This window comes from Cervus canadensis, chromosome 13, assembly GCF_019320065.1.
Source record: "Cervus canadensis isolate Bull #8, Minnesota chromosome 13, ASM1932006v1, whole genome shotgun sequence".
NCBI classification, from domain to species: domain Eukaryota; kingdom Metazoa; phylum Chordata; class Mammalia; order Artiodactyla; family Cervidae; genus Cervus; species Cervus canadensis.
Genome location: NC_057398.1, coordinates 29,403,856 through 29,427,336, shown reverse-complemented (window position 1 = coordinate 29,427,336; position 23,481 = coordinate 29,403,856). Strand labels below are relative to the sequence as shown.

The following is a 23,481-nucleotide window of genomic DNA, read 5'->3' as shown; positions in this document are numbered from 1 at the left end:
GCTGGGCAGGTAGGGAAACTGAGGCACAGCAAGGAGCAGGACTTACCTGTTGAGGCCTGCCCCCAAGGCCACAGAAGCAGAGCCCAGAACCAAGGTCACCTCTGAAACTGACTGAGCCCCTTTGTAACTGTTGCCAAAAGCCCCTGATGATCACTAAGGAGCTTCCTGACTCCCCATTAGGCAAAGATCCACTCCAGTAAGCACCCTATAGCTCCCTAACCAATCACCTAATGCCAACCATCCAGCAGGAATTTTGTTATAACAATTGGCTATTAACCCACAAAAACTGTCCATTTTCCCTGGTTTGTCAGGAGGTCGGCCCACTGCGCTTGCAGTGCCCACATTATCTCTGCTCTTTGTTCTTAATAAACTCACTCCCTTCTGAAATGCTCTGTGTCTGGAAATGTTTTTCCAACTTGCTCTTGGACTGCTCCGACATTACCCACACGAATCAGTGAGTCAAAGCCTGAATGGGGAGCCGCACTGCTGGCTGGACCATCCTCCCCCTGCCCCACCCCCTCACCACTACACACCAGCATTGGGTTGCAAGGCCTTGGATGGCCTCCTGGGGCTCATAGTCTAGTGAGGAAGCCAAGTCTAAAAGTCAAAGTAAGGTTTTTGTGGTGGTCTAGTGGTTAAAAGTCCATTGCCAAAGCAGGGGACACGGGTTTAATCCCTGGTCAGGAAAGATCCCACGCGCCGTGGAGCAACTAACCCCAGGTGTCACAACTATTGAGCCTGAGCTCTAGAGCCCACGAGCTACAACTACTGAGCCCGAGCACCTAGAGCCCATGCTCCAAAACAAGAGAAACCACTTCAATGGAAAGCCCTCACACAGCAAGTAGAGCAGCCCCCACTCACTGCAACTAGACAAATACGGTGCACAGCAACAAAGACCCAGGACAGCCAAAAATATAAGTAAATCTTTTTTAAAAAATAAAATGTTTTAAAAAGCCAAAGTAGCTTCATGTGCTGAAGGCTCACTTCTGGGCAGCAGATGCCAGGCAGGGCTCTGAAGGATGAATAGGAGCCCCGGGAGTCCAGGGGACAAGGTGAGAAAGGTGTATAGTGAGGAAGGATGTGTGCTGAGCAGTGTGACCGGGTCCACTCTTGGTGAGATCTGGAGGGGGTGGTGACACTGCTGGCCATGGCCCAACCTGTAGAGGGGCTGGAGCAAAGGCAAATCACCTGCAGGGAAAAAATACATCGCATACATTAATATCTTGGAGCCAAAAGATATAACTGTTACAGGGTCTGCGCTTAGTCGTTCAGTCATGTCTGACTCTTTGCGACCCCAAGGACTGTAGCCCTTCAGGCTCCTCTGTCCATGGGGATTCTCCAGGTAAGAATACTAGAGTGGGTTGTCATGCCCTCCTCCAGGGGATCTTCCCAACCCAGAGATCAAACCCAGGTCTCCCGAATTGCAGGCGGATTCTTTACCATCTGGGCCACCAGGGAACTGTTACAGTAAGACAATCCAATTTGCAGAGATTCGAACAATCCGTCAAACCCAAGAAGATGAATAGAGAGCACCGGCAAAGCAGTGCAACATCATGAGTTAACAGGGAAATGCAAAGTGAAACCAACGGAACAGCCAAGATTAACGTCTGACCAAATGCTGACGAGCACACAGAGCCATTGGGAATCTCATCACTCCCAGGGACGAGTGGAACATGGAACGGCCACTGTGGACCACGGATTGGCAAGTTGTTAGGAACTTACAGACACACCTAACACAGGACCGGGCAATTCCCCTCCTGGGTAAATAGGGAAGAGAAGTGAGAAGACGTGTCCACACCAGAGGGCTTCCCAGGTGGTTCCTAGTGGTAAAGAACCCGTCTGCCGATGCAGGAGACCTGAGACGCTTGTTCGATCCCTGGGTCGGGAAGATCCCGTGGAGGAGGAAATGGCAACCCACTCCAGTATTCTTGCCTGGAGGATCCCATGGACAGAGGAGGCTGGAGGGCGACATACAGTCCATAGGGTGACAGAGTCAGACACGACTGAAGCGACCTAGCCTGCACACAAGTCCACATCAGAACTTGTTTACAGAAGTTCAGAGCAGCTTTCCCAGTAACAACCAAGAGCAGCACACCATCCAGATAGATGAGTAGACACATAAAACGTGGCATATTCGTACAATGGGACCCTACTCAGCAATAAGACAATGAGTCTTGGTGCACACAGCATCAGAGGAACCCTGCAGTCACTATGCTGAGTGAAGAGCCAGGCTGCATGTCTGCACTGATATGAAATCTGGGAGCAGGCAGACGTCACCATGAGTGACAGAGATCAGGGATGCTTGAATGGGGCCGGGGCCTGCCTGGAAGGGGGCAGGGCTAGTGGTGAGGGCTGCCATGGCAATGTACCTGAGTCTGGAGGGCTTAAACAAGAAAAACTCATTTTTCACTGGTCTGGAGGCTGGAAGTCTGAGATCAAGGTGTCCAGGGTTGGCCTGAGGCCTCCCTCCTTGGCTTGCAGATGGCCGCCTTCTTGCCATGTCCTCACCCACATCCCCCATGTCTCTCTTCTTAGGAGCACACCAGTCCCCTGGGACCAGCGCCCCTCCCTCCTACCCACCTCCTGAGAGTAGATGGGACTCAGGGCAAACAGTCTTGGAGCAGAATGCAATTCCCAAGGGTCACAAACTTTCCCCCTCGTTCAGTGTTGTCTGTGTCCCCAGCACCTGGCACCAAGCAGAGACTCAGAACAAACCTGATGGGCAACAGTGAGGTCGAGGAGAGCCGCTTGTCCACCTCACTGCTCTCCTAGTGAACAGAACAACAGCACAGCACAGCCAATGCCCACAAAGACACGCCAACCAGGTCAGACTGCAGACGGTCACAACTGCAACACCAACCAGATCTGACCACAGACGGAACACAATCGCAGTCAGGCCACATAGGTGACCCTGCTGATGCAGTGACTGCTGCTCCTTCCTTCCTCAGCCTCAGTTCCAGCCTCACTCCACCCGCTCAGCGGGATGTACTGAGATGCTCCATCATCGACTTACTGTGTCCCTGACAGTGAGACCTATCAGAGCCTCTGGGGCTCCCAGGCACGGAAGACTTCCTGTGTCCACCATTTCTTGTTTGTAAGGAAAAGATTCGAGCTTCCATAACCTTCCCTGACTTCCAAAGAGCAGATTCAGACAGTTGCTAATCAGGGAAGGAAGGGGACAATGGAGGAGAGCAACTGAGGCCAAATTAAAGGAGTACAGGCCCTGCCTGCACCCTGATCCTTATTAGCAATCCCACCCCTGAACCACTGCTGTAAAACTCCTCACCAAATCCCCCTGTGTGGGGACACCGTTTTTCAGGGAAGGCACCCACCATGGGCCCATTTGCCTGATAAAGCTTCTGGATCTGGGGATGGGGGATGGAGGGATAGGAGTGTGGGGGGAGGGGGAAGGGCTGCCACAGACAACCTCCACTTTCTCCTCTATCCTCTTCTGCAGGCTGTGAGTTTTCGGAACTGCATTTTCACTTTTACAAGAAAAAAGCTGATGAGGATATGGATTAACATTCACTGCTGGTCAAGGCCAGGTGACCAGGACAGCCCTGGGGGCCCCATACTGTCCCCAGAAGGAAGTCTTGCCAGGTATTCCTTGCCTGCTGCACCACCCACTTCCTACCCTCCACAATGGGCCCCCACTCCTCAGCCCTGGACTGTGGGATTCAGAAATGAATCAGGCCTAGTCCTGCCCCCAGGGGCCATGTCCAGCACTCTGCTCACTCACGTGGCACAGCAGAGTTAGTCACCTTTGTCACCAAAAGGTGGAAGACACCTGGGAATCCAGCCACAGAGGAATGGCACCCCCACACAAGGGAGGGTTATTCATCCAGAAGAAGGGATAAAGCTCCGGCACCTGCCACAGTGCGGATGAACCTTGAGGACATGATGCTACGTGACAAGCTGACGTCAAGGGACAAGCACCGAATGACTCCAGTCACGTGAGCGTCTAGAGCAGCCAAGTCCACAGAGATAGCAGGTGAAGAGGGGGAAGGGGAATGAGTGCTTAATGGGGACAGAGTTTCTATGGAGATGATGAAAAAGTTCTGGAGACGGATAGTGCGGATGGCTGAACAGCAATATTTATATCCTTAAGGTCGCAGAATTACACACTTAGAAATGGCTAAGGTGGTAACTTGTCGTATGTATGTATGTTTTATCACAATCTGAAATTAATGATTCAATAACGTTTTGTTTGCAAAGAAAGCAGGAGTGATCCTCGCACAGTTTTAGAATGTTCTATATCTGGACCCAATCGGCACCCCCAATCTGATCCCTGTACTATAGTTGGTCTCCCCACCCCCCGACTGTGCCATGCAGCATGCGAGACCAGGGATCAAACCCACGCCCCCTCACCCCTGCAACAAAAGCATGGATTCTTAACCACGGCCAGCCACGGAAGTCCCCCTGCACTATAGTTTTGTGAGGTATTACTGATGGTGAAGGGTGCATGAGCTCCTTCTGTGTTGTTCTGTACATTTCCTTGTGAATTATCTCCACACAAAACATTCAACTAAAAGAATATAAATAAAAGGAAGCATGTGAACTAAAGGTCTGCAGCTACACACAGGAAGAGTTGGCCAACAGGTAGCCAGGCTCCTGGGCCATGGACCCTGCACCTTGAGATGCCACCCCAGGGTGTTGCTCCAGCTTCCTTCCTTGGCCAGAAAAAGGAACCACTGCCTCCAGGAGGTGACGCTGGTGGGTGGGGCCCCAGGGCCTGGGAGCTGGTGTTGTCCACCTTCAAGAGCTATGGTTTCCTTTTTAAATGTGAACCATGATCATGTCCTTCCCCCGAACTGTTATCAGGACATTTAAAAGATGCTCACCCCGGCCTGTCTCCTTTGTTTCAACGTGGTCACAGGCTTCATTTCACAAAGAAAACCTGGGACATGAGGGGAATGTTGTGTGGCCACAGCCTGGTGAGAGGCTCCCCACCCTCAACTCATGCGTTCTTGCCCTTTTGAGCAGCACTTGTGAGGCAGCCCTGAGTCTCCACCGCCTGTGACATGGACATGGTCAACCTATCCCCCACATTCTGCTGCTGAGATATCTGACACATGACAGATTGGCTCCCTGGATTCGCCAGCCAGCCACGCTAACCAACTGCCCAATTGACCCGGAAGCAGAGGACCGTGTCCACGGCCCCATTCCCGCCCCTGGGCCAAGGTACCCAGATAGGCTGGCGGGAAGGGGGACCCTCCAGGGCCCAGGGACCAGGCGGTCACCCGCTGCACAGCTGAGGGTCTCTGCCCGCCTTTGATAGGGAAACTGGAGGGCTCTGAGCCAGTGGGCCTTACACTGAGTCCAGGCTCCTCAGGCCTCCAGGAAGCCAAGCTCTGTGTAACCCACATTTATTAAACACCTACTGGATGCTGGGGAATGGGGCAGAGGGATGGCCCATTGGTGGCTGCCCCCTCCCCCAGAGGAGTGACCTGCTGGTAGGGGGAGTAACTGGAGCCCTGAGTGTGGAGCAGGGGGCTCAGAGGAGGAAACCTTCATAGGGGTGGGGGATGGCTCACAACCCCACCATCTGGAGCCACTCCAGGCACAGAGGCAGCGGCGCCATCCACAAGGCTGCTGCCCGCTGCTGTGGTCACCACCTCTGCCCGCTGAACACCTTCTCTGACTCCTGCTTGCTCTCCGCATAATCCCACCCCTTTCCCAGAGCTTGACTGAAGTCCCACCCAGGCGGGGGCGGCCCCTGGCTGTCTGTCTGCACCTGCCCTGGGGCAGGCTTGGGCCCAGGGACCCTCCACCTCCACCTCTACTGAGAAGCGAGGGAACTCGGAGCCCCTTCCCTTCTGGAAGCCGCCAGGCGGCAGGACCAGGCCAGGAGACACCAGGGGGCAGCAAACCCCAGATCTGTGCCCCGGTCTTTCCTGAATGGACTTTAGTCAAGGAGCACGGAGGGGCGGGCGGGGGAAGGAGCCTGGGGCCACACTCCCTTTAAGATTGTGACCCCCCGCCCCCTCCCATCCCGGTTCAGTGCAGGACACAGGCTGGGCCCAGGACCCGTGACTTCTCAGCCTTGCCACCAAGGGAGGAGGGGGCTCTAATCGTGGGGAACAGATGGGGGCAGGATTGAGGGGTCCACGAAGAGGTACCTGGGGGAGCCCCAGTCCTTGCTCTGCTCAGTAACGTTGGGCAGCCACCACAGGGGCAGAAAGGGAGGGAGGGAGGTTAGGGCCAGCCCACCCCCACCCAATTCCCAGTGTGTCCTTATCAGGGTCCCTGGGTCAGCTGGGTCACACTAGGAATGCTCTGCCGTGAACTGGGGACAATGTCGCCCTGGCTCAGAACCCACATCGTGGGCACCATAGGGAGCTCACAGAGACAGGAGGCTCCCCCTAGGAGGCCTGGCTCACAGCAGCCCCAGAAGACAGAGGGTCTTCTCTGTCCTTAAAGGCTGAGGGAGTGGACTGGGCAATGACCACGGTTCCAGGGAAGAGGTCAGCAGAGCAGGGATCCAGCCCAGGACACCCTGGCACAATGCCCCATCCCTGGAGGCCCAGACCCCTCCCCATGCCCTAGGCAGGGACCCCGAATCTCAGGGGTGGTGGTCCCCTTGAGGGTGGGGCAGAGACTCAGGTGGAGTCTGCAGACCAGGACCTTTATTCAAGCTCCACGTGGTCCAGTGCTGAGACACACATGGTATGAACCCTGCGCCTCTGCAATGCATACCCCTGTATGCCACGGAGATGGCATGTGCCCCTTAGCCCACTGATGTCCAGCAGGTGGGCACACCCTTCAAGGGCACAGCACACCACCACCTCACTCCCTCTCTAACATAAAGCATCCAGTCCTCTCCCAGCCTGAAAGAAGGAGAGGTGGAGCTGCAGGGCCCCGCTGGGATGACCAGGCACACCCGCCCCGGCCCCACCCCACTCCCTGCCGTGGACAAACTTGGTCATTTACCGCCTTTGTAATATACAAAACCCTTGTCCCCAGGACTCCTCTTCAAGGTGAAGGCCTGGGCACAGCCCACAGTGGACAGTGGCAGGTCGGGCTGCTCAGCCTTGGCGGGAAAAGGGGGGGATCCACATTGCCTTCATCGGGAGGAGCACTGCACCTGGCCATCACGGCTAAGCCCCGACCTGGGCCTCATCCGCACCCTAGTGGGAGGGGAGTGCGTTCGCGTGCGGTTCTGGGGCGGCGGGGGTGGCGGTTCTTCCGCAAGTCTCTCTTCAGCTCCTCCTAGGTCTCCATCCTCACTTGGTGCAGGGAGAGGTCCGGAAGGCTTCTCGGAGGCCGCAGGTCACGCTTTCCCTGGATCCATCCGCAGTGTGAACAGTGTCAGGGAGAGTGAACCCAGCTGGGGACTGCGCGGGGGGAGCGAGGGCTATCTGGGGCCCGACCTCCGGGTTTGGGTGACACCCCTCCTCGACCCTCGCCAGGACGGACGCAAAGCGCACCAGGGATGGTACCACCGCCATCTCCAGCACGTCCCTTCCCCGGCTCCGACCTGACAGCGCCGGGCAAACTGCTCGAACAGGAGGGAGAACAGAGCGGTAGCGCGAGGGGTCCGCTGGACCCTGCAGGAACCCCCAGGGACGCCCTGCGCTGCAGTCTCACCAGACCCGGATCAGGGTTCACTCTGGGGGTACTCACGGGGTCACGCCAAGGGCTGGGGCGCCTGGTGCAGGAGGGCGACAGGAAGGCGGTAGTGGCGGTGCTTTTATGGGACCGGGTTGGGACGAGGGTAGGGGCCCCAAGGGCAGGCACGCTTCCCCACCTCCCCATGCTCACTCAGCAGCCAATCGGAGGCCAGAGCTGGACGAAGCTCGGACGCCAGAGGCCGCTGGCTGGGATAAGGAAGTGCCTCCGCCCCCAGCAGGTGGGGGTGTGGGCGGGGCGCTGGGGGACACGTGGGCCCAAGCTGGATATCTCTGCTCCTGATACCAGTCCTCAAAGCCCCATGGCCCGGCCCCCAGCGGCAGCAGCCTTGCAGGACTCAGGACCAGGCAAAGTGTCCCTCCCTGGGGTCTTGGAATATGGATCAGTTCCTTCCCGGACACTGAGAACAGGCATCCCCAGTGGCCACATTCTGGTCACTGTCTGTCCACTGGTGACACATTTGGTCCCTCCTATGAACCTCTCCAGTGGCTCACACCTGACCAGGAGCTCTCCCAGTCAGGGGACCTTCTGGAGAAGGCCATCCTCACTGGGTGGCAATTGGTGCAGGGTCCCTCAAATGTGGAGCCCCATGGAGACATGGCCTGAATCAGAAAAGGGTCCTACCAGCTGGGCTGCACTGAGAGGCCATTGCCTCTGCCCCCAGGAGTTCCCACACTCCTCCTTGCTTTTGAGAAGCCAGCCTCCAGCTGCCATCTCCTCCAGGAAGCTCCCCTGGCCTCCCCAGGCTGGTCCTTGTCTGATGTGCTCTGGGCAGTTAATTCCTGAGGCCAGGTACCCTGCCTCCCCTCCTCCCTTACCCCACCCCCTGCTTCCTCCAGGACTTGGTATTTTGAAACATCTGAATTTAGGGGGCTCTCACACCAGCCCAGGGAAGTGGCAGTGCTATCCCCCATCTCAGATGAGGAAGCTGAGGTAAAGGTGGAGGCTGCGCCCAGCCTTCTGCCTTCACCATGTCTCCCTCTTGTCACCTGCATGGTGTGGCAGAATGGGATTGGGGCAGGTGAGGCTGTCTAAGTAAAAAGGAGGTGAGAGCAGCAAGGCAGCGTGCCAGCGGGTGATGGGTGACCTGAGGCCAGTGGGGGAGTGGGGGAGGGCAGCCCGGTGGCAAGGCAGGCACGGCAGTGGGAGTGTGCCAGTCCGAGGGAGGAGGCCAAGGATGAGTGACAGGCCCGAGAACCATGCCAGCTTCCAGCAGAGGGAGGGGAGGGGCGGGTGGCTGGCCTGGTGGCCCCATAGGGCTCTCCCAAGTTCCCAGACCCAGGGACCTCCCAGCCCCCGGTGGTCAGTGGGCAGCCACCACCCCCATGGTCATGAGCTCTGCCTGGGGGTGGCCAGGTAGGCTGCACTGAGCCTCTGCTCACCCCGCCCGCAGCCGGGCCCTGAAAGGCTGGGAGCCTTTTGTGGGAGAGCAGCTGGCGGCCGGCCTTTATGTGGGGCTGTGGGAAAGTCCGCGGCCAGCCTCTCACAGCCTCTCAAAGGCAGGGATTATCTCGGGGCCTGCAGGACACCCTCTCAAGGACATCCCTCCCGGCGGGGGTGGGGGCAGGGCGCCTCCGCAGAGGTCCTGTCCGCTAAGCCCTGGCCCCACAGCCCCTTGGACAGGAAGGATCCCTGAGCGGGGGGAAACCCTGATGCCCCGCTCCCTGCCCCCAGCTGTCCAGCTGCCAGGCTCAGAACCGCCTGCCACATGAGGTGGAGTTTTCGGGGAGCCCCCCACCCTGCCCCTCGGGGCTCTCCCCTCGGATTGTCCAGGTCCCTGGCCCTTCAGGGGCTGGTCAGCAGAAGGGTATGCTTGGGGCTGTGCCCACCCTGGGCTGACTCAGGGCAGGCCCAGGGTGGAGGTCAGGGGGCCTGAATGGGGAAAGTGGGGCACACTTACTTAGTGCCTATGGCATGCAGACTGAGCAGGACATGTGGCTTCTCCCTGGAATTGCTTGGAATCCTGAGATGGAGGCAGGCCCACCTGTGCTCTACTGGACAGAGGACAGACCAGCCCCACTACTGCTGAGATCACATCGTCCTGGGTGCTCCTTGGCCCTGCACCTGGCCTTTTCCTGTTCCATCAGGTGGCTTTCATGTGGCCCAGATGTGGACAGGGATCACCAACCCAAGAAATGGAACCAAGTGGGGTGGGTGGGAACAAAGGCATTAGTACCAGCAGTGCCTACATGGCCACCTTTATCCCCTCCCTTCGTCCTCAGCATGGTCCTGCGGTGGACTGTTGTCAGTCCCATTTTACAGATGAAGAAACTGAGGTCTACTGCTAGTGGTAGTAGTAGTCGCAGTGCCTGGGTTTGAGTCCTGAGCCCACAGCCCTGTCCTGAGGCCATGCTGCCCCCAGAGGCTCTCTGATGGGTGCATCCAAAGGGTAGCAATCCTAAGGGCTGGGGAGGGGAGGCAGACATCCCTCTTGCCCCCTCATCATCCTAGCAATGCCAGGCTGGGACATGCATGGGACACCCTGGGGGCTGTGGGACAGGAAGGAGATGCCAGGCCAGATGTGTGGCCTTCCAGCCGCTGCTGCTTCCTCAACCTTCAAAGGCAGCCCGGGGCCCCGCCCTGCTGGGACGACTGCTCCCCAGATGGCCTCTGGGTCCGCAGCCCCGCACACAAAGCCCGGCAGCCAGTGTGAATGAGTTTGTCGCCGGGCACGCGCCTTTTGTGCTGGATGAATGTCCCCAGCAGGGGGCGGGGTGTGGGAAGCCACCCGGAGCGGGCCTCCCACCCAAATTCCCCCAGACTGGGGGTGGGCAGGGCTGCGGGGCGGCTGCTCAGAAAAAGCCCCAGAGCCAAGAGCCGGCATCAGGCTTGGGCAGCACAGGCCCCCTGTCCACAGGCCCCCCGGCTTTCTCAAGTAGCATCCGAAGAAGGGGGTCCACAGGGCCAGCGAGACCACTGGGGTTCCCTCTGTCTTGTTCCACAGGCAGGGAAACCAAGGAGCTCCAGGGTAGGGGGCAGCTGCCCCATGGGGCCCAGAGCTACTGGGTGAACCCAGGGGGTCGCCTGCTGGACACCTGTGATTGAGACCAGGAGCCGTCTGAGTCCCAGAGGCTAGAGGCGGGACACTGAAGATGGGGTCATTGCCAGACCTAGGGACAACCAGAGAAGGGAGCCCTCACCTCTACCTGAGCGGAGACCTCATGGCCAGGCTCTGGGCACTCTGCCTGGCATTTAACCACCACTTTAAGTAGCTGGGAGTGGGCAGGCTTGATTTTGCCCCCTCCCCTAAGCTTTTGGCTGGACGGGAGCCCAAGACTGGTTTGGCCACACTTGCCTTCACCTGTGAACCGGGCATCGTGTCCCCTGCCCCACTGAGTGGGTCCAAGGAGACTCCCCAGCCCAGTGGCTCAGGGAGCACCAAGTGTGCCCTGGGCCACTGCTGAGCCTCATTGAGGGGCCCCCTCAATGGGCTGGAAGCCTGGAGCCCCTGGCATTGGGCTCTGACTGCCAGTTATAACGTTGGGTCTGCAGGAGGTGGGGGCCAGCAGGTACCCACAGGGAATGCTGATGAAGTAGTTTGGCATCAGGACAGGGGTCCTGTGGGGGCGATGGGAAGGAACTGAGGGTCCAGGCATCAGGGAGGAATGACCAAGAAGGATGTGGAGCCTCACATCTGTGATCCCCATAATACCTGGGAGCAGAGGGTCCCGGCTGGGACAGTACTTGCAGAGCTGGATTCTTTTCTCCTTTCAGTCATCATAGGGTAGGGGGATGGGGCTGGGTCAGCCCAGTGAGGCAAAGAGAACGGATTTCCAAACTCAGTGCCCCAGAATTGCAGGTCTCCTTGGCATCCCCCCATAATTGATCCAACAGCAGGCAGGCCCCAATGGGCCTGCCCAAAGCCTCCTTCCTCTGAGCTGCTGCCCCCTGTATTTCCCATCCCTCAAGCCCCCAGTGACCTAAGCACAAGGCAGGCTAGCGCCTTACAGATCAGCAAGACCAATCCAACCATCAGTGGGGATACCTAGGCCCAGATCTGGGCTGCCGGTGGAGGAAGGGGTTGGACAAGCCAACCTAGGGCCCCCAGTGAGCCCATGGGGGCAGCCATGTGAAAACTAACTTTAGCCCGGGCAGGGGGCACGGGGTGGAGCTGGGTGCTTTTAGCACAAAACGGATCTTCTCTGTGGTGCACAACAGCACCTGTACTGGGGGGCATGGACTCCTCCCAATGGCTATGAAGGGGAAGATCCCCCCCAGGCAGTGGAAGACATGCAAGTGGGGTCTAGGAGCTGAGTGACAACGGTGGTGCTTTCTGCTGCCCCATCTGCCCTAACCCAGGGTCCAGTCTGGTCTTAGCCACCAACTGGGCCTCAGTTTGCTTACCTGTACAATGGGCATGAGGGCTTCCCAGCTGGCACTAGTGGTAAAGAATCTGCCTGCCAATGCAGGAGACTTAAGAGACCGGAATTTGATCCCTGGTGTGATCCCTGAATCAGGAAGATCCCCTGAAGGAGGGCATGGCAACCCACTCTAGTATTCTTGCCTGGAGAATCCGATGGACAGAGGAACCTGGCACGCACAGTGGCCATGAAAACCCTCACCCTCAGCAAGGTGTCCCCTCTGAGTGGAGCTCCCACACCAGCCCCAGAAGCAAGAGGAATGGAGTGGGTGGGCAAGACCTATCCCTGAGCTGGGGCTGGGGGAGCGGGTAAGAATAGCAGTTAACACAGCAACCGTGTGGTGGGTGCCGTTCCTGACTGCAGGTGAGCGAACCTGCCCTACAGAAAATATGTCAGGGTTTAGGGGTCTGTGGTTCACCCACTCGGGTCTGCCTCCATCCAGGAGAACAGCACTCCTCATATTAATAGCAGAGGGATCGCCTGGCTGTGGTCCAGTAATATTTTATTTCTGGATGCTGACATTTGAATTTCATCTCATTTTCACGTGTCTCAAAATATTTTTCTTCTTTGGATGTTTTTTTCAAGGAGTTAAACATGTAACAGCGCTCTTCTTGGAAGGCATGAAAATGGTGGAAGGCCGCGGCCCGCCCCTGTGCAGCACTCCAAAACCTAGTAGGTGGGCGCAGGCATCCTCCCTGCTTTACAGATGAGGAAACTGAGGAACGGTAGGGTTCAGGCTACCCGGTGAGGGCCGCCAGGAGTCCTCCCGCCCAGCTCGGCCCGCGAGCTCTCCACAGGCGCGAGCAGCCCCGCGGGAGCTCCGTGCGTGCCCATCGGTGCCCCTCCCCGCGGGGGGGCTGTGGGTCCGCACTGCCCGGCGGTTCCCACACTGCGCGGCGGCCGCGGAAGCGTGCCTGCTTCCCCCGCCCCCAGCCTCCCGGCGGCATTAGCGCCGGGGTCTGCCCCTGAAAGAATGAGGGCGGCCGCGGGGGGCGAGGGGGGGCAACTCCCAAAAGACCATCTGGCTCCGCGTTATAATAGAGCAATAAAGGGCTTGTCTGCCTTTCAGAGGTTGGGAACGAGCTGCTCTCTGACACCGCGGGGTTTTTAACCAGCTGGGGACAGCGACCTGGCCCTGCCCTGGCCTCGCGGGGCGGGGGCGGGGCGCGGCCACGTGGGCCCGCGCGGCCCCTAATCCCTAGGCGCCGTGAGACGCGCGGCTCCCGCGCTTTCCCACCGCCCACCTCCACGCGTCCCTGTGGCCACCCCCCGTGCCCCCCCGCCACCCCCACCACCTTACACCTGGAAAACTGAAGCCCGCGAAGTAGGGGCTGATGGAGCCCGGGGTCTGTGCTCCTGTCTGCCAAGTCTGCCAGGAAGTTCTTTTGGGAACCTGGGGCCTATTTGGTCCGCAAAATCCGGGGGAGGGGGTCCCCAAATCTACAGTCCCTGGGGCTGACCCCCCACCCCCTCATGGAATGCAGGGGTCCCTCAGATCTCTGGACACCTTGCTTCAACCCCAGGGTAGAGCATAACCTTGATGAGATGAGAAAAGGGGATAAGGGGTGGGGGAGGCCAGGCAGCCATCCAAGGGCAACTTCTGGGGAGGGTCCAAGCTCTCGGATTCCAGAATCTGATCCAGTTGTCAGGTTTATGACCTGGCCCAGCCCCCCTTTGGCCACCCTCAGTTAGCTCCAGCAACCTGGAGCCAGTCCCCTGCCTCAGGTGGTCTTGGCAGAGAAAGCCCATCCTATTTAGAAAGCCCTAAATCGAGGCACAGAAGGCAAGAACAGAGCCCAGCCTCAGCCTGGACGCACTCTGTCCCCATCCTGCCCAGTCCCTCCTCCCCCAAAACCAGGTCCCCTCAGTGTACTACTGAAATGCCAAAGGGAAGGAGACCATCTTCTAGGTGGTGGGGGGTGGGGGGTCTGTGTCTACACAGGCAGGGGCAGTACAGACCCCAGAAACTGGGAGCTGGCTGCAGAGTTGCCCCACCACAGGATGGGCAACTTGGTCCCACCCAGCACCCGGAGTGAGAGCCGAGAAGGGCATTGTCTGTGCCCTCAGCAGTGCCCCTGGAAACCACCCCACTTTGGATGGGGGTCTCATGGTTCTCTGGGCACCCAGCCTGGAGAACTTTGAGCCTGGGGCTGAGAGCCTGACCCCCAGAAGCAGGCTTGGGCAGGGGCTCTGCGGCCTTAGGGCACAGGAGCGAAACTAGCAGGAGCAAAGGGTGGGTAGAGAGGAGTACAGAAGACAAAGCCGCCAGCTCCTGCTTCAGCCCCTGGAGCTGCCACCTCCTCTGACCTGTGGGCAGGAGGAGCTGCACGGCCCTGGCTGTCTGGCTCAGTCTGCGGCCTTGGGCCAGACCCCTCCTCTTTTGAAGCCTCAGTTTCCTCATCTGTGCAATGGACATGATAATAATCATCCTTGGATCCCAGAGTTAGATGCCAAGCCTCTCCTCTGGGGCTCAGCATGCGGTGGGCACTCAGGAAATGCCAGCTTTACTTTAGTGCCCTGTGAGCTGGGGTGGCCCAGCCTCCAGGTTGACTGGAGGAGGAGATGTGGAGAGAGTATGGCAGACCGCCCCCACTTCCTGAATCACCCCCTACAGCCTGCTTTCTGTCCTGGAGCAAAAGGGGGTACCCCTGGATTCCCTGCCCAGCAGCACCCAGAATTGGCCAAGAAGCTGTCTGTGGAACCCCAACTGCCCTGGGGAGAGGGCTGGGGGCCCCCTCTCTGCAACCTGGCCTCTATAATGGGGGCTCCAGGCTGAGGGACAGGAGGAGGCATCTGTGTGCCCCCTCCACCCCGGGCCTCGGGTTTCCTGCTGTTTGAAAGCATCCCCTGGCCCGCCATCCCCGGACTTCCAGTCCACCTCCTGGGTCCAGCACAACCCGGGAGCACTGGTCCTGAGCTCTGAGTGTCGTTCTTGGAGAGAGGACCCTCCCCAGTCACCCTGAACCCTCAGCCCCTTCTGGGCTCGGGGGGCTGGCTGACCCGCCATGTGGCCCGGCACCACAGCCCAGCCCCAGGTAGGGTGGTGGTAGACCATGGCACTCTCAACACCTCAGTTTCTCCTGTGAGATGGGGATAATCTTTCCTGCCTCTAAATGTTGCTGCAGGCCTGGGTGAGGCATGGTGCTGCCCTGGGGAGGGCACTGACCCCCAGACAGTTGAGGTCGCGGGTTGCTAACAGACAAGGTCTTCCCACACCCACCCGGAGCCCCGAGTTCACCTGCTTCAGGAGGGGGCACCCAGAGTAGCCCAACTTGGGTCCTCCTCCAGTTGGGGCCCCTAATGCCAAGCCGCAGGAGGGAGGAGAGGACGCCTTAGGTGCGTACACACACTGACCCACCAAGGGAAGCGAGCCAGGCTGAGGGGCTGGGGGCAGTGCCAGGCCCTTTACCTCCAGAGCCCAGGCATGGGTGCATATCCATGGGTGTGCATGCCAGGGCACACATGCATGTCACACACATGGGAAAGCCTCCTCCAGCCAGACCTGGAGACTTCCCATCCCTGCTTCGGCTCACCCCCAAGTCCGTATCTTCCCAATCTCTTTACCTGGATAAAGCTTCTCAGAATTCCTTACCAGGCACACAGCCAGTCTCCCTTCAAGGACCTCCTTGGGCACCGCCTCCTCCAGGAAGTCCTCCCTTGGTACCCACACCTTTCTCTTCAGCCCTCTAAATCCAGGGCTCTTCTGAAAAATGTCAGTGTCTCAAGCTTTCCCCAAGATGCCCCATGTTCCCTGGGGCCCCGAGCGAGCCTAAATGTACCTGTTTAGAAATTATACAAGCAGCTGATGCTCCTTCCAGAAAATCTGAAGAAAGCAGACAGAAGAAAAACTAAGTTTCTGACCCCAAACTCTCAGCATTTGGGAAGCTTCTCCCCACCTCTCTGCTAATGTCAGGTGGACATTCTTTCTTCCCTGTAACTCCATGGTGGGCTAACTACTCCCTCAAAGTGACCTCCTACGTGTAAGCTCTCCCAACCCAATTTTAGCCCCGCCCCAGCCCCAGGACAGGGGCCAGGCCTCAGTCCCCTCTCGGGCCAGGTGCATCATCCAGGTGTCTGCTGACCCAGGGAAGGAGAGGGAAGCATCCACAGTGGGAAGAGGGGAGAAGAGCCCTCTCTCACACCCAGTTCTCTGGTCTGGTTCTGGGGGTGCGGGGAGCTAGGGTGGAAGAGAGCAGACAGTGGAGGGCCCCAGAGCACTCCTCCCCCAGAGCGCCTCCACCACAGTGCGGCCACGTAGCCAGAGGTTCCCACACTCTGGACCCTCCGCCTTCAAGCCACAAAGGCAGCCCGCGTGCCTCGCAGCCTGCCTGGGAGCTGCGGCCGCCCTTTGTCCAGAGTCCTGGCCACCCGCCATCTGGAGCGTGGCTCCAGCCAGGGGATCCAGGGAGCGATCAATGTGTCCCCTCGCACACACCCAGGGGTAAGGGAGGGGGAAGCATGTTGGCCCTCCCCAGTCCCATCTCCACAGCAGGCTCCACTCAGGTCCTCGCCCCAGGCCCCCAGCCCTGACTCTGCACTCCTTCCCCTCCCCAACCCCACCTCCGCAGGTCCAAGTCCCAGCTCCCACCCTCACCCTCCTTGTGGCCTCAGCAAACTCTCGGTGTGCCTATGGGCTCTCCCCGCCTCGTACCTAGTAATAAGTGCTCAAAAACGTGGAATCACCACCATCACCATCATGTTAGCTGTCCCTGAGTTCATGGGACCGTGGGCAAGATTTAACCTCTGTGACCCCCTGGTTGCTGCCTGTCAAACAGGGAAGGGACAGTCCCCTCCCTGGGCAGTCCTAAGAAGGCAAATTTTTGTTCCTTGTGTGGTGTTTAGTAGATGCTGAAAAACTGAAACTCTTATCCCCATCCAGCTCCGCTTGGATCCCCACAGAGAGACCCCAATGCCCTTCCCACCCCTCAACAGACTCAACAGCCTGCAGACCCTGGCCATCCAGGGCCCTCAGGGGCCTGCCTGGCTGGGGGTGACTCTGAGTGGCAGCCTTGTCCCTTCACACTTGGGGAGATGAGCCGGGTGCCTCCCTGCTGTCCTGGGTGCTCCCTCAGGGGTCACAGCAGGTGGTCCAGGTGGTGATGGAGGGCTGGCCGGGGACTCGCTGGAAGCCACTAGACAGTAGGAGGCAGCACAGCACTTGCTGCGTTTGGATGGGCCCAGGGCGAGGGCCATGGCACAGAACAATCCCAGGGGGCACCCATCTCTGCCCTGTGCACAGCCTGGGGTCCTTGTGGTGGCCCTGGATGTGGGGGCACCACTGTGGATGATGGAGTCCCTGCTTTCCCAGAAGGCCAGCCTTGCTCCTTACCTGCCCCAGCCTGCCCACTCCCCACACGCCAAGGAGGAAACCCTCCTGTACCTGAGACACTGGGGGTTCATACAGCCCTGTGGACGGCACAACCTGTTAGGGAATCTGGCTCCAGGCAGGGTGGAGGGGCAGTCTGGAGCTGGGCAGAGGCTAATGGGTATGGCAGTGTCCCCTCCAGACCAGTCCTGCCTGCAGGGGACTGGGAGGTCCGGGGCAGAGTCGCCTGGGGCCAAATACAAGGCTGGGCGGGAGTGAATGTGTGGCTCTTCATCATGGAGTCCTCCTTGTTTATATATATTTTAAAACTGTGGTAAAGTACACATAACATTAGAGTACCATCTCAACCATTTTTAAGTGCACAGCTCAGTGGCATTGAGGACATTCACGTTGTTGTGCAGTTGTCCCCATGTCTCCAGAATGTTCTCACCTTCCCAAATCAAAGCTCCATCCTCATCAAACGCTCCCCACCCCTTCCCCCTCCCCCGGCCCCCACGCTCCTACTTTGTGTCTCTGTGTCTTTGACTCCTCCAGGGACCTCAGAGAAGTGGAATCACATAGGATGTGTCCTCCTGTGTCTGGTTTATTTCACTCAGCTTCATGTCCTAACGTCCATCCACATTGTAACAGGTGTCAGGACCTCCTCCCTGTTTAAGGCTGGATCATATTCTGTCATATAGATGAACCACATTTAGCTTATCCATTCATCCATTGATGGACACAGGTTGTTTCTACCTCTTGGTAATTGTGAATATGCTGCTGTGAACGTGTGTGTTCAAGGGTTTCTTTGAGACCCCGCTTTCAATTATTTTGGGTACAGAGCACGAGTGGAATTGCCAGGTCACGTGGTGATTCTGTTTAACTTTGGAGGAACTGCCACACTGTTTTCCACACCGCTTGCACCATTTGCCTTCCCAACGAGAAGACCTCCCTGAACACAGGGAGCAAATGCCCCTGGAGCACGCCCTCCCCATGGTGCTATTGGCTTTGCAGTCAGCCTGGGAGGGGTGGACTTGGGGTGTGGGTTGTGGCCCTAGATTACTGAATTCTAACATAATCACCCCCAGCTAGTGTGTTTGGCCTGAGCCCCCACATCCACAGCAAGGTGTCTCAATGGTTGTTCCCAGATACCCCACCCCAGACTTTTGAGCTCTTCAGGGTGGGGGTAAGACAAGCTCCCCTCTCTCTTCCCCAGCTGCTGGGGGCTGCTGAGGCCGAAGATCTGACCCCCTCCACACCATGGGCTGCCTCTGCGCTAAGACTGCCAGCCAGGAGCAGCCCTGGGTTCTCCCCCTGCCCCCAAACCCTCCCTCCTCGGCAGCCCCCCCAGTCTGCTGGGCCACTCACCTCGGACGTGTGAGCCGGGAGCCCAGCGACTTTCCCACACTTTGGCCCCATTCACAGTGTTAAGCGGCCCACAAAGGCCAGGCGTGTGCCTCGGAGGCCGCGCTGCCATCTGGCCCACACGCGGGGAGGGAGCCAGCGAGCCTTTCATCCGGCCGGGCTGAGATTTAACACCATTCATTTCATATTTCCCACAACTCAAAATTGGATCAAAGCTGCTCCTGTCAGGGGGAAGGGGTGGAGGGAGGGAAGAGGCAGCTTCCCCATGGACCACCCGCCACCCTCACCTCCATCCCGGCCCACTGCAGGTGGGCATGCAGTTGGGGTGGTGGGGGCCGGACCACTTCTGCTGGCACGTGTCTCCTCTGGGCCGAAAGCTGGCTTGGGGGAGGCAGCCAGGGCAGGGCACACGCCCCCAGCCAACTGCCCCTCTGAAGCCAGGGGGGCAGGGGACAGGTCCCAGCTTGGGTGCTGCTTTCAGTTCTGGGCAGGACTCTGGGGCGCCACTGCCAGCAGCTGGGCAGTCAGGCATACATGGCCTCAGGTGGGGGCTACAGTCAGGGCCCACTCCTTACTCCTGCGTTCCCTTTTCCTGGCCAAGCTCCTCCTTGGCACCGGGTGCTGGGCTGGCAGGGTGTGGGAATGAGGACACAGGAGACTCAGCCACTCTGCTCTCCACCCACAGCCTGGCCCCCAGGGAATCCATATGCAGGCCAGCTGCCCAGCATAAGCCCTACTTTGGCTGAGTGTCACCAGGTCCCCCTTGCAGCCTGTGGGAGCTGCCAAATAGGCTGTGGGGCAAAGTACAGAGCACGTGTCCTCCGCACACTCACCTCCATTTTGCCCAGGTACACTCTGTCCTTTGGCACCAACCAGAAATGGCCAGATATCTGTGGCAGGGATCCCCCTGCTCAAAGAGGAGCCCAGGCCCAAAGCAGGAACCTCAGGGTCACCTGCCTCCCACAGCCAACCTGGGCCTGTGTCCCTTCAGGAGAGGTGCTTCAGGGGAGAAGCAGGTGCCAAAGGGTGAAGTTGGGCTGCCTTCTATCTCTATCCAAAGTCACCTGATATTTCCACCCCCAGAGCCCCTCACCTAATCCATCCCAGGGGTGACCAGGGGCTCTCAGGGCTGTCTTGGGCTGACTCCGAGCCAAGCCTGCCCACTATCTTCCTGCTTCCTGGATGGGCCCCTCTCTGGGTCACCAAAGGCTTCCTGTTCTGTGGACTTCTTGAGCAGGTCCACCAAGCAGGCCACTCAAAGCTGCGAGTCCCTGCCAAGACCTTTGTTAGGGCCCTGTGATTCCCAGCCGCGCTCGGACGTGGCTGCTGTCCAGGGAACTGTGCTCCTGGATTTGAACTCCAGCTAATGCGCCCTGATGCCAACTGCTGGCTCCCAAGACTGAAGCCCTGCTCCCCCTTGGACCTTCCTGGATCCTTCCCTGCCCCTAGAAGGCAGCCCCAGCCCCACCGCCTCGCTCAGTCCCTACAGAACAGGATTCCTGGCTGCAGAGAATCAGAGGACAGTGACTGTTCTGGGTGGAGGGGGGCTCCAAGCAGCCACTCCCCTAGGGACCCAGGGTGGGGCTGGCCCCCAAGTCATCACTGGCCCTCAGCTGGACTGACCAGGGACCAGGATCAGCCATTCCACTAGTGGGTCTGAGCTGGTACAGCATTCATGTGGGCTCCAGGCAGGGGCCTCATGTCTGCCTCCTGGCACCCCTTCCCCACCACTGGCAAAATGCTTAAGGACAGCAGACCTTACAGGTGCCCCCAGGGCTGGAATAGGACAGCATGTGGCTGAGGCTTCCCCCCTGTCCCATGGGAGCAGTGACCACACACCTGTAAGGAGCATGCCTGGAGCCACTGTGACAGCCAGGGTCAGACTCCCATCCAGATGGGGGTGGAGTGGGGCCATGGCAGCCACCTGTTGGGTCAGAGCACCCCAGATGCTACAGCCTGATAAGCCTTAGCTCCCCAGAGGAGGGGGCACAGAAGCTCCTGGAAGGCATTTCAGGGACTCTGGCTCCCTGAAGCGACCCAAAGCCCAGCCTAGGAGGCGCAGCAGCCCCTTTTCCAGCTCTTAAGTCACATGTGCCAGGTGACAGCCTGGGGACTTGCCACATAGGCCAGTAGGTCTGATGCTGAGAGCCCCTCTTCCACCTGAGCAGAGGGAGGTGGCTGTGTCTGCTTCCTCCGTTCCCCCTCCCCTGAGGGCAGCAGGTCCCTGCCTGGGAGAGTACCCAGCCCTCTGGAAGCTACCGCACTTGTACATTCTAGAGCTCTCTCCGTATCTGCGCTCCTGGCCTCTGCAAGCCATCAGCGCGGAGTCGCTGGGGAGAGGGCTGTAGGGAGAGAAGGGGGCTGGGGAGGCGAGGGGCGGGGAGGGCGCCGCTCCTTCCTGCCCCCCGCCCTCGTCCCTGCGGCCTGGGAAAAGGCAGCATATTGAGGCGCGGGGCTCCCAGCATCAGGCCCCGGGATGCTAATGAGGGCGAGCGCGTTCCCACAGCCCGGACATTGTGCCGCGCGGCCCACCTGCTCCTCGGGGAGCGCCCATTGTGCCCGCGCCAATTCACAGGCAATTTAGCGTGCGCTAATGGGCCGGCGCCTTTGTGCGGCCCGCGCCGTCATTGGCCGCGGAGTGTGGGAACGGCCGCGGCACCCGGGCCCCAGGCGCCAGCCCGCCGCCCGCGCCTATATAGGGGCCGGGGTCCGCGCCAGCCCGGGACGCGCCTGCTCCGCTCCCTGCCGCCTTGCCGCCTTGCCGCCTCGCCTCTCCCCGCGCCAGGCATGGCTCCCAGCACCGTGGCCGTGGAGCTGCTCAGCCCCAAAGAGAAAAACCGAGTAAGTGCGCGGCCGGCTTGGTGCGCGGTCCCCGCGGCCCCCGCGCCGGCGTGGCCCGAGCCCGGCTGACGCCCCCTCCTCCCGCCTGCAGCTGCGGAAACCGGTGGTGGAGAAGATGCGCCGCGACCGCATCAACAGCAGCATCGAGCAGTTGAAGCTGCTGCTGGAGCAGGAGTTCGCGCGCCACCAGCCCAACTCCAAGCTGGAGAAGGCCGACATCCTGGAGATGGCCGTCAGTTACCTGAAACACAGCAAAGGTGAGCCGCCCTGCGTCCAGGAGTCGGGCCGCGCGACCGGCTCACCGCCGCCCCGCGCTCCCTGACCCCGTTCACCGGCGCCCCCCTCACCGCTGCCCACCTCCCTGCGCCCCCGGCCCCGTTGCCCGCTACCCCGCTCCCCGCACCCCCCGGCCCGGCTCACCGCGGCCCCCGCTCCCCGCAGCCTTCGCCGCCGCCGCCGCCGGCCCCAAGAGCTTGCACCAGGACTACAGCGAAGGCTACTCATGGTGCCTGCAGGAGGCCGTGCAGTTCCTGACGCTGCACGCGGCCAGCGACACGCAGATGAAGCTGCTGTACCATTTCCAGCGACCCCCGGCCGCGCCCGCCGTGCCCGCCAAGGAGCCCAAGGCGCCCAGCCCCACGCCCGCGCCTGCCCCGGCCAAGGCCGCCGCTGCCGCCACTGCGCGACAGCCCGCCTGTGGCCTCTGGCGGCCTTGGTGACCGGCGAGACCCGCGGGCGGCCGCCCAGCCCCGAGGACAAGAGGGCCTGGGCGTTCCTCTGGAGGGGGAAGAGCCTTCCCATCGGCTGTGCGGCCTCAGGCTTGGATGCACCCCTTCTCCGGAAGGCTCTCTCTCCAGGCTGGCCGGCCAGCAGGAGAGTCATTCTCAGAGAATGTGTGCAGAGTCCTTGTCATTTAGGACAATCTGGGCCCGTCTTCTGCCAAATGTCTGACCCTATGGGGTTGCTCTATGTTTGCATTTCCGCAAGTGACTTCTGGGAAGTCCCCACTGCTGGGGTTCTATGATATTTGTAGATGGCGGGGCTCGGCCAGCCGGCGCCCCGTGCTGTGCGTAGAGGGCTTTCTCAGATCCGGTGCTGCCGGGCCGCATTTGCCTTTTGTGAAGGCGGAACTCAAGGTGTATCCTCATAGGAAGGAAAGCGTCAGCCAGGATGGGCGTGGGGCTGGGCAGAGCCAGGCCGAAAGGCCCTACATCTGCTTGGTTGTCTGGTCGGGGCTCACAGTGGGCTGTGTGGGGCGGGTGGGGGTCTCCGCCATGATCCTTAAAGGATTTCTGTGTGGGCGGGTGCACGTGGGCACGACTTTGTACTCAGAATTTGTACTCTTGGTCATGTGGGAACCACAGGACTGCTCTGCAGACTGATAATAAAATCCAACTGTTCAGCCCCCTCACGATCTGTCTCTGTGCCTCACACATGTCCTTGGCAGCCACCAGGCAGGCAGGTCGGCAGGGATAAAGGGAAGTAGGCACTATTGTGATATATGCAGCCACAGGTGGGCGCTGTCCTTGCCAGTGACCCTGGACACCCGAAGAAGGGCTGGGCTCCGGCTGAGGAGGGAGGGAGGAGGGGAAGCAGAGGAGAAGCAGGGGTGCTGGGAAGCAGAGTTGACCATCAGGGAGGGAAGAGAAGCTGGGAATGAGGAGTGAGGGGACAAGTAGGTGGGGTAGGAAGTGACTAGAGACAGGGAAACAAGGGAGAGGCAGGCTGGAGGGGAGAGGGTCTCTGAACACCTTGTGTGCCCTTGTGCAGTAAGGGGGGTGTTGGGGGGGCCTGCAGGACCTCTCACTAGCTCCCTGCAGGTGGGGGTGGAGTGCTAAGAGGGACCCCACAGCCTGAGCAATCTCGCTACAGTCAAAGGGGTTTAGTTGTGCCAAACACGAGAGACGTTCCCCTCCACGGTCCTCCCCGCACACCTGGAGCCCCTGTGTCCCTGGACCAGCCCCTGGGGCACCTTCCTGG

At 59.7% G+C, this 23,481-nt stretch overlaps 1 protein-coding gene and 1 long non-coding RNA gene across 2 annotated transcripts; one reads left to right on the top strand and one right to left on the bottom strand.

Moving 5' to 3' along the window:
- Positions 1-945: 945 nt before the first annotated feature.
- On the bottom strand, positions 946-7,753 carry LOC122452349. Its single transcript, XR_006272660.1, has 3 exons — positions 7,624-7,753; positions 6,931-7,281; positions 946-1,188 (listed from the first exon to the last, which is right to left on the bottom strand). It is a non-coding gene; the product is annotated as an uncharacterized LOC122452349 (long non-coding RNA).
- A 13,406-nt stretch (positions 7,754-21,159) lies between these two features.
- Positions 21,160-22,911, top strand: HES5 (hes family bHLH transcription factor 5). Its single transcript, XM_043485760.1, has 3 exons — positions 21,160-21,501; positions 21,593-21,758; positions 21,943-22,911. Exons 1-3 carry the CDS (start codon positions 21,448-21,450, stop codon positions 22,218-22,220), a joined length of 498 nt encoding a protein of 165 aa, XP_043341695.1. The 5' UTR covers positions 21,160-21,447; the 3' UTR covers positions 22,221-22,911.
- Positions 22,912-23,481: the final 570 nt, after the last annotated feature.

Bases quoted from the DNA above. Each gene is read 5' to 3' on its own strand.
- HES5 (XM_043485760.1), top strand. From the start codon at position 21,448: ATGGCTCCCAGCACCGTGGCCGTGGAGCTGCTCAGCCCCAAAGAGAAA. The intron at 21,502-21,592 runs GTAAGTGCGCGG...TCCCGCCTGCAG, and splicing joins GCCCCAAAGAGAAAAACCGA to CTGCGGAAACCGGTGGTGGA. The intron at 21,759-21,942 runs GTGAGCCGCCCT...CGCTCCCCGCAG, and splicing joins TTACCTGAAACACAGCAAAG to CCTTCGCCGCCGCCGCCGCC.